This window comes from Siniperca chuatsi, linkage group LG23, assembly GCF_020085105.1.
Source record: "Siniperca chuatsi isolate FFG_IHB_CAS linkage group LG23, ASM2008510v1, whole genome shotgun sequence".
Lineage (NCBI taxonomy): Eukaryota > Metazoa > Chordata > Actinopteri > Centrarchiformes > Sinipercidae > Siniperca > Siniperca chuatsi.
This window is the reverse complement of record NC_058064.1, coordinates 12,554,297-12,566,752: the sequence shown is the minus strand read 5'-3', so window position 1 is coordinate 12,566,752 and position 12,456 is coordinate 12,554,297. Positions and strand designations below refer to the sequence as shown.

At 38.9% G+C, this 12,456-nt stretch overlaps 1 protein-coding gene across 3 annotated transcripts in view; it reads left to right on the top strand.

Moving 5' to 3' along the window:
• The window catches only part of ccdc146 (coiled-coil domain containing 146), a 50,272-nt gene that overhangs the window by 23,498 nt on the left and 14,318 nt on the right, over nucleotides 1-12,456 (top strand). For 2 of the 3 annotated variants that reach the window (XM_044185674.1, XM_044185676.1), the window contains 13 exons: nucleotides 271-353; nucleotides 622-715; nucleotides 846-919; nucleotides 1,888-2,115; nucleotides 2,306-2,395; nucleotides 2,929-3,025; nucleotides 4,416-4,508; nucleotides 4,993-5,160; nucleotides 5,760-5,848; nucleotides 7,134-7,298; nucleotides 7,596-7,671; nucleotides 8,006-8,154; nucleotides 8,270-8,498. In XM_044185674.1, coding sequence (XP_044041609.1) covers nucleotides 271-353; nucleotides 622-715; nucleotides 846-919; nucleotides 1,888-2,115; nucleotides 2,306-2,395; nucleotides 2,929-3,025; nucleotides 4,416-4,508; nucleotides 4,993-5,160; nucleotides 5,760-5,848; nucleotides 7,134-7,298; nucleotides 7,596-7,671; nucleotides 8,006-8,154; nucleotides 8,270-8,498 — 1,635 coding nt within the window. The remainder of the gene's footprint in view (nucleotides 1-270; nucleotides 354-621; nucleotides 716-845; nucleotides 920-1,887; nucleotides 2,116-2,305; nucleotides 2,396-2,928; nucleotides 3,026-4,415; nucleotides 4,509-4,992; nucleotides 5,161-5,759; nucleotides 5,849-7,133; nucleotides 7,299-7,595; nucleotides 7,672-8,005; nucleotides 8,155-8,269; nucleotides 8,499-12,456) is intronic. The other variant, XM_044185675.1, reaches the window with a different exon arrangement.

Genomic DNA, 12,456 nt, shown 5'->3' with positions numbered 1-12,456 from the left:
ACTCGTTATACCACTGAAAAATTGTTTTACCACTGAAACAACTGAAGGACTTGACTGACAAAGACAAAAATTTGCTTTTTGGGACAAAAATGTGTTTATGACTCATATAAACAAAATCCATGTGCAAAATGAAAGCTGCTAGAGCTGACTCAGCATTAGGCTCAAACAGTAGTATTTTGCATGTGCGGCCTGGGCTCAATCAAATTCTCATCATAGACCTGATATTCTTGATATGTGATCTAATGTTCATACTGCTGGTGGGTCCTCCAGGAGCTGGAGAGCAGAACAAAGGCCCTGCAGGACAAGTATGAGGATCTGAGGAAAGAGGTTGCCCAGAGACAACTGGAAGTCAGGTATTTTATTTAGCTGTTTTTCAGTGAGCACATATGCAGTTTTCTCACCTTGCCCTGCATATTGATACAGGTGTACACATTCACTCTGTGGAGCTCTTCATGACTGTCTTTTTGTGCTTCTTTATATTTTTTCAGTTTCATTCAGTGTGCTGCTATTGTCCGTTTTAATAAGAAGCAGTGCAGCTGAATCTTTTAAGTGCTGTTAATCAAAATTGTTCAGATAATAAATGTACTTTTTGTGTCTATCTTGCCCTCATTCCCTGCACAGAAGTCTGAAGGAAGATGTGGAAACCCATGAAATGCAGATATTGAAAGAACAGAAAGAGCTGGAAGACAAGAAGGAGGTCATAGAGCTCAAAGAGGTCTGTGTGTGAGGGCATGTGTGTGAGTGGGCATAGCTTACAGCACACCATCAATAAAATAACAAATCATCTGCTTTCTTACATGCTTTCTTACATTTGTGCGTGTATGTCTCTTTCTGCGTGTAACAAGGCAGAGAAAGCCCGGCTCATCAGCATACCTGACCAGATTTTAAAGGAGATCGAAAGGAAACGCTCTAAGAGGGAGTAAGTACATTTAACCCCTTAATATTCTTTTTTGGGGAAGAGCTGGAAAACACCAGGCATTAAAATGAGCCAGTTAGGGTGCTTGGTGAGACAACAGTGAGAAGAAAAGACAGCAGAAACATCTTTTGAAAATTAAGTCACTCCCTGATTCATAAATTCCTTCAGTTCATCAGTTGGCTCAAATCCTTCCGTAATCTGTCTCCTTCACTTCATCCTGATCTCCTATACACCAAAGAGCTGGATTGAACTGGATGAATTTTGAGCTATCATACTGTAGTTTTAATAAAGGAAAGAGCATGTGTTACTAATTGTTTTTGCACAGTGTAAACTTTTGACCGGAACAGAAAAAAACAAACTCAGAATCTCTGCAAAGCTGAAGCTAAATAGCAGTTTCTTCATTAATTTTCCTGCAAGAAGCATCATTTTCCAGATTTATACTTGTTGTTCAGTTTCCTCTCTATAAAGTATCTTTCTAGCCACACTCCTTTTTGACATACAATAGACTTTGTGGAAAGACATATTTTAGTCCAAATGAGGAACTGAAAAATGGGGTAGTATTTGTAGCACCAGTCAAATTCTTCTCAATAATTTAAAGGCGTCAATCCCTCTAATTTAATTAAAAAAATTGTGCAGCTGCAGTCGAAAGCTTCGTCACCAGAGAATGGTCCCACTTGCTGATTCACTACAGTCTCTTTTATGTTTATTTCAGATTAATATTTGGCTTGCAAGTGATGCACTGAAACTGTCTGTATGAGCCATCTGAGCTATGACTTGTAATTTGAAATTCACAAAGCTGAGTACTGGGGGGTATATGTAAAATATGGATACACATGCTGTTATTTCATAAGATATGCACTCTTACAGTGCAAGTGAGGAGTAATAAACTGATACTCTTGTCTTGGTCTTATACTTACCCTTGTTCTTTTGTATGATTAAAATGTTTTCCATCATCCTCCTAAACACATTAGAGCTGCAATGAAGAAGATTGAAGCACTAAATACAGAGATTTCAGAAATGAAGCAGCAAGTGAAGGAGGTGGAGCAGCGTAACCACTCCCTCAGGTCGAAGAAGAAGGAGTTGAATGAGGAGTTGGAGGCTCTCCGGGCCCAAGTAGAGGCCAGTCAGAGGGAGTGCAGTCAGCTTCTAAAAGAGCAGGAAGTCAACAGGGCGGAGGAGGCTGAATTCACAGGGAACAGGTACAAGTTCCTTATACAGTCACAGTCAAAAAATGGACACTATGGCGAGGGGAATGCCAGAAAAAAATGTGATTTAATTAGATAAATATATTCAGATAGAAATAAAGTATTTGATTTGGAGTTTTAGAGTTGGAGAAGAGGCTTTTGCTGTGTGTTTTCACGCTTCTCATTGCGTGTTTTTCATCACCAGAGGCATCCTGGAAATGAAGTTGCAGAATATCATGTGTGACAGAAAGCACCTGTCTGAGAGCCAATCTGCGCAGCTCAGGGAGAAAAATAGGTACAGAATGGTGTCAAACTGAACTCCATCGCACATGTAAATGAGTCCCCACATATCAGTACACCTCAATAATTACACACTATATGTAAGGGCTTTTGCATTTACACTTGTACACCTAAAATATACAGTACAGGCAATATATATGTATGTATTCTTTAGAGACATGCAATTGGAGAGCGTTTAGTTTTGTCAGCTTGTTGCTGTAGTCTTCAGTATGTACATGAAGTTTTTCTGTGAATAGTCCTAAACTTGTTTGTCAGTGTATCATTTGTTGTATTTTAGACATTTTAGTTACATTTTTCAAAGCCTAAACTAAACTAAAAACATCTTACACGGTAGATGCACAGTGTAAAGTTTAACACAAGACCAACAAGTTCAGAGCATTTCTTCAGCTTCATTCCACTGCTGAAAACATGTATATTTGACATGACTCCATATAGAATGAGCCTAATTTTTTGTTCCTTCATTTTGTGTAGGAGGCACAGCCTTATGATGACAATAGATATTTAAAAGTTGCCTGTGTTTTTCCTCAGGCAGATGCAAGCCCTCAAGAGGATGGAGCATGCATTGACCACAGCCACTGAGCAGCTAGAACACATGGAATCTATCTACAATGAGTTACAGGCACAGGTGACCTGTAGATTGTTACTTTCAATGAGTACAGAAGAAACATCTGCTCAAATTTGAAGCAGTTGGAGTGTTCATGAGTCTTCTGGTATTTTTTAGCACCTGAAGGCTTCTGTTATTTTTCCTAAAAATACATTCAAATTAAAACAAGACTTTTTGTACATGCAGGACCTCTAATTGCAGCTTGGAAACATTCAGATTTTACCAGTAATCCTCACAATGTTAAAACACATACTCCTCATGGTTTGCAACATTGAATTTTTACTGGTATTGGCAATTGGTTAGAAAACGTTTCCAGGCTTAAACACAGGTGTGGGAACATTTTGAGTGTAAATCTAACGGTGCCAGTAATCAGCTCGTTAAATCGTTCATCTGCATTACATCAGAAGCATTTTTTTTTATTCTTGAGCTTCCTGTAATTTTACTGATGTTAACAGTTTTTAAAGAGAAAGTAGAGAGAAGAACAAGAGAGGGAGAGCAAAGGGAAATGTGTCAGCATATCTCACAAGCACATAACAATATTAAAGGAAATCACTATGACACACCAGGGAATTCACGCATTGAGGAAATATTAAAAACAAAAGCAGTTGTACAGTATGATTCATTAATTTCCACTAATCTGCCAATCAATAACGACTCTCACATGAACAATTACTCAAAATTAATTTGACTGTAAAGGCTGTTTAGACAAGGATTCAACAGTCTGTGGGTTTACCACAAAAATGCTTCACATTTATCTCAAATAGGATGTGATTGATGGCTTTGATATATACACAATGTTGTGTTCTAAACTTTACACAACATGAGGCCTAATAAGGACTTAAAACAGTGATAGTATTTAGTGCTTCATGTATGTAGCTGAAATAAATTTGTGGTATTGCATTTTCTTTTCTTTTTTTTTCTCTTAAACCTACTGATTTAGTCTTACTTAGCTTCTGGGGACCAACAATTTTTAAATATGGAGCGATGTAGCTCATAACACTGAACACGAGGCCTGGCAACCCTGCAGAGAGGGGCGATCCCGACGCCTTAAGGCATTCATTTTTTATGAGTTTCAGTGAGCAGTTTCAGTGTCACTGGATCCAACTGCTATGAGAGAGACCTCAGGGAAACTCTGATATATAGTATTAATTATTTTGCAGTCAATGTTTAATGTGGGATTGAATATGCACTGACTGAATTTGACTGAATTTAGTAATTTTGTACCGGATCCTCATGGTCTTTCCTTCCTCAGTATGTGAAGTCTAATGGACTACAACCAGGCAAACAATTGATAATACATTTTTACAGCTTTTTAATAAGATTTGAGACTGACTTACAGCAGATGTAAGATCTGCTTGCACACAGAAAATTTGAATATACTTGATTTTGACATTCTGACTTGAATTTCCAGTTAGATGCTGTTCCCAAAAGAGAGGCCAGTACTCAGCAGAGGATGGAGCTTCAGAAAGAGGTGGATGCTCTCAAAGTCAACTTTGAAAAACAGGTGGGAATAATGTGCGTGGCAAATCTATCTTTGTGGAGCCTATAATTTCTTTTTTGTTGTTAAAGCTGTGATAGCAAAGTGTCGATTCAACTATGTCTTATTTTTTATATGTCTCAAAAAAAAATTTACCCCTCCTCACGTGCACCTTTTCTAAGTAAATGCAATTTTTATGTTTAAGTTCTTTTGATATTTTTCATTTTCTACCGTCTTTATCTTCAGAGTTAGAAGGTAAAATGAAATTTCGCATTACATTATTTTCTCATCCTGTCACATAATATTACAAAACTTTAATGGTCCTTTGGGGAAAGGCCTGCATTTTGTAAAGAAAAGTTTCAGTATCCATCCTTTATCCATCTTCCTCACATTAAGGGACTATTAGACCAATTTGCTGTCCCATTCTGCTGTAAGTAACCCTTCAATTGCAGTCAAATTATAATTGTGAGATTTTTCAACTGAAAACAGTGCTAAATGTGTTCCCAACCAGCTATCAGCAGCTGAAGAGGAGAGCCAGAAGAAGCAGCAGTATGGGATGATCCAGGGGCTGCTGAGGGAGTCAAACTGCCTCAGAGAAGAACTCCATAACCTCAGATGTCTGACACAGATCAAAGCCGAGGAGAGGGGCCAGAAGCACCGTGAACTGCTTAGGGCTGAGGTTCAATACAAACACACATGGACACATACAACACACACACACAAAGATACATTTAAAATAGGTTTTGATGTCATCATTAGTGCATTTAATAACTTATGCCAACATAGACATGCATATTTCACACATTAACGTGTCAAAAACATCAAAGAGGAACTAAAGTAGGTTTATATTTTAGGTCCTCTTGATGTTAGTGTGACACGACAGCAACAAAAAAAAAAAAAAACACAATTTCAAAGAGTGCAAATGTTATAAATGTGTACGCTGGGGCGGCGGCAGCGGCCAGGGTTCGATTCCAACCCCCTGCATGTCATTCCCTCGCTCACTCCTGCCTTTCCTGTCTATCTCTTCAGCTGTACTGTCAAATTGTCAAATAAAGGCAAAAATGTCCAAAAAATAATCTTAAAAAAAACAAAAATGCTAAACCAGGACTGCTAGATCAGCTAATTTATTTATCGTTTCATTTTTATGTATTCAAAGTGTCAGAAGAGAAGGTGCTACAATATTGGAAAATGTACACTAACAAATATGATTGTAGGGTGATGTTTGTGAATATGAGAAGTGATGATACTGTAGTTTTACCTGGGTAACTTTATCCACAGCAGCTGAACCAGCACATCCAGCAGGAGCTGCGAGAAAAAGACCTGATCATCATGGACCACAACAAGCTGAATACTATGCTACAGCGCAGGTGTCACGGTGTTGTTTTCCCTTCTTATTTCCTTGTCAACCACCTTTCATTAAATTCAAAGCTGTGTGTCATGATAAAGAGGGTTTTGGTTACAGAGAAGCTACTAAGCTGTTAATTGGTAGTTTTAGTGGAAGCATAATCACTTCATTCTGTCACTGCCTTCATGTTTCCTGTCTGTCTCTCAGTCTTAGTCCTTCTCTCTTACTTTTTCTCTCTGTTCGTATAATAAATATTAACATTTCATTGCACAATTCAAGATCTTTTATTAAATGTCATCACAGATTGCTTTTTGCATTTTAAGCAGCGGCAGGAATGGCATTCCTGCATCCAGGGTCAACAAGTACCTGTGCAATATGTCCAAGGTCTTAGCAATCAATGTGGGCAGCAAATTGAATTCCTATATACAGTATATTGATGTGACTAGTTTCCCAACTGATAATTGATTCCCTCTTTATTTGTTTGGCTCCTCTGATCTGTGTAACAGCTGGGATCACAATTAATTCAGATATCTGCACATGTTGTCTGGGTAGAGAACCATAACTTACTAATTGGTCATACTTCAGTGTACAGACACAGACTAATGCATCTGGCACAACCCCTTACGACAGCAGACTCTTGCAATACATTCAATTAGGTCACGACCACGGACTGCAGTCTGATGTGGTTGCACTTGACATGGAATCCACTCCGAAAACTGCATCTAGTCAAGCACAAACAGAGCAGGATGATAATTAAATATTGCGTATCCTCTCCCTGTAATTGTAATACGAAAACCAATCTCATATTTAGCAATCAGTGTTCACAACTTGCATGTCTTACATGAATGGTACATTGAAATTTAATAAAATTCCACACCACATTAGACTTTAGTTCTGTCTGAACAATTTTTGGATTCACTGATAATTTGTGATGAACATGAATATGACTTTTTATTGTTGTTTGTCCATATTGCCAAACTTTATTTCAAGCACACCTAGACCTAAAGCCCATAAGACCAGATGTTGTCCATATCTGGGCACTTCATATCAGTTGAGTCAGCCATTGACAACTGTCATTGGCCATGGATATACATTCTATATAGTGCAGTATATAAATCCTACAGTAGCTAGCAAGATGCCAAAAAAATGAGAATAAACTCAATGTGTTTTACAGCTACCATTGGCTAAGTAAATGCAAATGATCAATAGAACAGATATAAATGCCAGAAACCTTGTCTTGATGGGAGCCAAGTCTTGTAATCCAGATCAAGAATGGGCTCATTACTAATCAGTGTTTTCCCCCTTAGAGTATCACAGTATTGTAAGCTGTGCCACATGATTATGGAAGAGAAGAATAAGTACGTCAAGCTGAAGCAGTTCGCCTCGCAGACAATCACAGAGTTGACGGAGCAGGTTAAGGTGCAGGAAAATGAGACAGAGATCCAACGTACCATTGTCATCAACAAGGACAGGTGTGTGTACATGTGTTTTGCAGAGGGACGGTTGAGGGTTGTCTATGTTAATACATACTAATGCAGAAAAGAAGGCAGAGACATCCATAGTAAAATACTGTAATAGCGCTGCAACAAATTTCTTGTAATAACCATGTAAAGGTTATATGGTTCAATTTGTTAAGACTGCATTATTATCACTTCATACTTTTTCTTGACCAGTGCATTTGTTGGTGAAGCTATAGCTTCATCCCTGTTATTGTGTATAATATTTCTGATATTTTTCTTTGCGCATGCGTTTATGTGTGTCCATTCCAGATCACTCGCAAAGGCTCGTATGAAGATCTCTAATAGCTCTAAAATGAGAGACAAACTGCACAATGACATCTCCAAGGTCCAGGCACACACACACACACACACACACACACACACACTCACTCAAACAGAGATGAGACCAGTCAAAACACACTGTGGGTCTTTTCTGCCATAAGCCAGTATCACAGTTTAAATGTTGTGCTGTTCAAAAGTGTGTGTTTTTTTTCAGAACTAAGCTAAACAGATGTGTGAGTGGGGATTTTCCTGTATTTATATTAACTGTTTTTCAGTCAAATGTGTGCAGTGCAAGTTCAGCCAATGAGAATGAAGTTCAAATGTATCCCTGCATCAACACCAAGTGCCCTCTTATGGGTCAAAAACATATATCACACTCTTTTCTTAACATCTTGTAGGTTGCCTGGAAGCACCGTCAGATCAATCAGGAGTGTGAGGACGACACACTGGAGTTTATGAAACTCACACAAATGATCAACCTCCAGGAGCAGACACTTCTGGAAATAAATAAGAGTCATGAAACGGCCATACAGCGCCGCAATTTTCTGTATGTTCATAATTTGGATCTTACATAATGTTGAGTTCAAGTAGGGGATCAAATACATATGTCATGTAATGTTTGTGCCTTGGTGTGTGTGTGTGTGTGTGTGTGCCACCTACAGTGGCATTCAGCTCCTGGAGCATGAGGAGGTGTTATTCAACTGCTATGAAAAGGTGAACATCCAGGAGGCAGCCATTACTAAGGGCAACATAGCGCTGGAGACCCTGGAGAAGGAGATGAGAGACTTACAGTTAGCGATTCATGAGGAGAAGAGACTGATAGACCTGAAGAAGAATGAGGTGCCCCTCAAGAAAAAGTTGGAAGGCGAGATCACCACGCTGCAGATAGAGGTGAGAAAAGGATGTGCGTATACCAACATAAACCTACACACTCATACACTTCCAAGTTTATAACTATTTCAACATCTGAACTTCCTCATTATTATTTCTTAATAATCAGTCAAGACATGTAATAGACATGTTTCATGGAAATCATTTATTTAAATCTTTTCTGTTGTTTGAAGAGCATTGACAGTGTCCCGGTGACAGTATCCCAGTGCCCACTTCTCCTTTCTCTTGTGTCTTGCCAACAAGAAATTATAGTTCCCAAAAGTTACAGCAATGTGCAGGTGCACTGTAGTACTGAACAGTTTCAGTGCTCCCTATTTTTTGCAAGGGCTAGTGTTAGAGCCTCCTCCAGGTATATTATTGTATTGTATGAGCATTGCACATAGGAGCTCGTGTTATTGTTTTCTATAGTGCCCCTACAGTTTCTTTAAAGTGCCTTGACTCATATATCCACTAATTTGTGCAGATTTTGCCTTCAGTGTACTGCTGCAAACATTTCTTCAGTGTCCAATCACAGCGTGACCCTGACTACATCACAATGTGGCCTAGATTATTGGATTCAAAATCCCATCTGGAAGCAGTTAGGCCTGTCAATTAGTTCTTTGTGGTGTGATCAGATGATAAGAGTTGCACTGAAAAGACAGATTTTGTGCGTTTGCAAGATTTTCCTTGGAATCTTCTGGTAAATTGTGTGTGTGTGTGTGTGTGTGTGTGCGTGTGTGCGTGTGTGTGTGTGTGTGTGTGTGTGTGTGTGTGTGTGTGTGTGTGTATGTATGTATGCATGTTCATGATGGCAAGCAAGAGACTTTATCAAAGAGTGCTGCAGGCCAACAGACATTTATGTGATTTATGGGATGTCAGTGGAAAGTCGTCATAAGTTCTTAGGAAGTCGATGATTGTGTGTTCATGTTAGTTGTATGTGTCTAGGGTATTGCAGATTATTGTTCAACTTTATGTGTATCTTTGTCAAGTTAGGGGAACTCCAAAAAGAACAGTGAAGTACGAACTCCAGAAGACAATACTTGTGAACATACAGACACCAGAGGATTCACTTAGAGCACGACTAATGAGCAGATCTGTTTTGAAATACTTTCAAAGCTCCACCTTATAGTGAGACTTTTGAATTTCTCTGGTCAATATACTGTATAGGAGAGCTTTCTTTTTAATTTAATGAACAGACTCACTGTTCACATTCTACTCTGCTTACAGGAATATCAGCAAAAGTATTTCTTTTGACCATAATCCAGATGAATTTTACTTTTGCATTTGAGAAAAGTCTCTCCAGAGACTTAACACACAACTACTGCAAGCATGCACAGACCCCCCATCACTTCTCCATCTAAAAGACATAAGGCTTTTAGAAAAACAACATAGTAAGAATTGTACTTTTGTGAGAATGTATTGTGGGTTTTTTTTTAGTTCGTACACAATTACTATATGTCCCTATATGTCTTTGATTACTCATCAAAAGTGGTTAATTTATAGGTGAACGGACTGTGGTTGAACATTCTCATAAGTCTGAACAGAGACAGAGTAACAGTACTTTTGCTAACTAAACTCTACAGACAGACATGCAGGAAGAAGATGAAGATCTAAACCAAGAGGGACAAACCCAAACAACCACACACTGCACATATAGACATTTCACATAGACTGAGATACAAATGAATAAATAACAAAAACAAAAACAAAAACGTATTCAAGCAACTTTGTAATACATAGAGAGTGACAGACACATAGAAGGAGAGAGATTTGAGAGAGGCACACAAACACACACACACACACACGCTGAGTTTCCCTGCCAGTGGCTGTGTCGTGGGATTGGGTGTGTTGCTGCTCTGGATCAGAGTGACTGGTTTTGACTTGCTGTTGGACCAGACTTCTCTCATCTGAGTCTTGTGCTCTTTTGGAAGAACGCAGTGTTGGAACAGACTTCACCATGTGCTGCTTTTTTGAAAAACGCCCCTTTCCCTTTTCTCCATCTGTTTACTCCTTCTGCTGTTTATCATTTGCTACAATAAGCCTTGTTGGTGCCATCCTGTTCTTTCACTCTTATTTCCTATTGATTCTCTCGACATTTGTTTCTTTACTCTTTCCCTCCTCACTGTCTGACCATCCTTACTCCCATTGTTCCCTCGAGGCATTCTTAAGGTTTTTGTTTCATTGGAAGTAACTATTTATTTTAGTCCCTTCCAACCTCCCTTCCCTTTTCACATTTTTATCTTCTCCCTTTTCTTTTCTGACTGACCTTGCGTTTGTCTGTAGATACAGTACAATCCTACCCTCTGTCCTTTTTAGCCATGCTAGCTGCGTGGCTCTATGGATGGCAATTACTGCCTGTTGGCCGGTTGGTCCATCACTTTGGTCCAGAATGAAATATCTCAACAATTGTTAGATGGATTTCCATGAAAGTTTGTATAGACATTCCTGATCCCCAGAGGATAAATCCTATTGACTTTGATGATCCCCTGACTTTTCCTCTAGCGCCACCATGAGGTTGACATTTGTGGTTTTGAGTGAAATATGTCACTATCGGATGCATTTCCATGAAATTTTGTTCACCCCTCTGGATATATTGTAATAACTTTGCTGATCCCTTAACTTTTCATTTAGTGCCATCATCAGGTTAAAAATGTTATTTGTCAAATACTTTGGTTCATGACTATATACATAGAAAACTAATGACATTCCCGTCAGCTCAGCTGTACATTGAGTTTTGTGCTAATCAGCATCATTGTGAGTATGTTAGCATGCTGACGTTAGCATTAACTTTAAACACTGCTGTGCCTAAGTACAGCCACACAGAGCTGCTAGCATGGCTGTAGACTTTCTTGTTTGGATACACATGCAACTCCTGGAACTTTCTAACAATCAACAGTTACATCCCTGATTAGTGAATGAAATTATCTGTCTGTTCATCTATTCATCCATCCACTCATTCCATATTTCTCCCTCTCCTCTGTGTGTAAATAGCAAATCATTTTCTAAATTGCTGTTTTCCCTCATACAGCCATCTAGCTCTCCTGGGTACAAAAAGTGAATCACAGGGGTCTCTCCTATTGCAGGAAGCTTGCCAGCTCAATTCATTCTGCCTGCGAATTCATTCTCTATGTGAATTCAATTTCCATGCAGCTGCCTTGCTGTCGATTTATTATATATATTGTGTATTTGTATTCATCTGTGACCAGTTTATCTGTTCATTGCAGACGGACCCCCCCTCCCTTTGATGGGAAATTTTGACAAAGATAGATCGGGCCATCTGTGAGACTATTGAAGTTCAATATACTCTGAGGCTTTCATTTGCTCTGAGGAATTTTAATTGCTGCAAAATAAACAGAGGTTGGTGTTGGATTCTGAATTTACTACTTGTTTATGAGTTGCTGGCACGTCAACATCTCAAACACACATACAGGTGCACACGCATCAGTGCACACGCTGAGATCAGTGCAGTGTTTGTGAAGTTGTGATAATACCCTTGCAGAACATCTGAATATTGTTCAGCAGTCCTCTAATGACTAGCTATACCTCTGTTATACAAAGTCACATGCAGCCATATCACAAACATACAGAGAGAGAGATATTTATAGAACACACACACAGTAATGGAGTAGGATTTATAACAGGGTGGGGCTGACATACTGCACTGTCCCTACGGTGGTGAGTCATATTGTTTGTCTGTCCCTCTCTTAAATCTTTGTCCAACCTGTCTGGAACTTATTACCATGGGGAAACCCACCATGAATTGTGTCTTGTCCAAGTGAATTTGTGTTGTATGTGAGAGACTTAAGTGAGACAGGTAGAGAGCAAGCACGAAAAGCAAGCACACAGTCAAGTCACAGTATTATCAGCCTTTTTATTTTTGTTTTGTCATTTGTTTTTGTTTTTTGTGTTTTTTGTCATTGCATGATGTATGAAACTCTACTCTACAACCGTTGGAAGTCATTTGGTAACTCACCTCTAT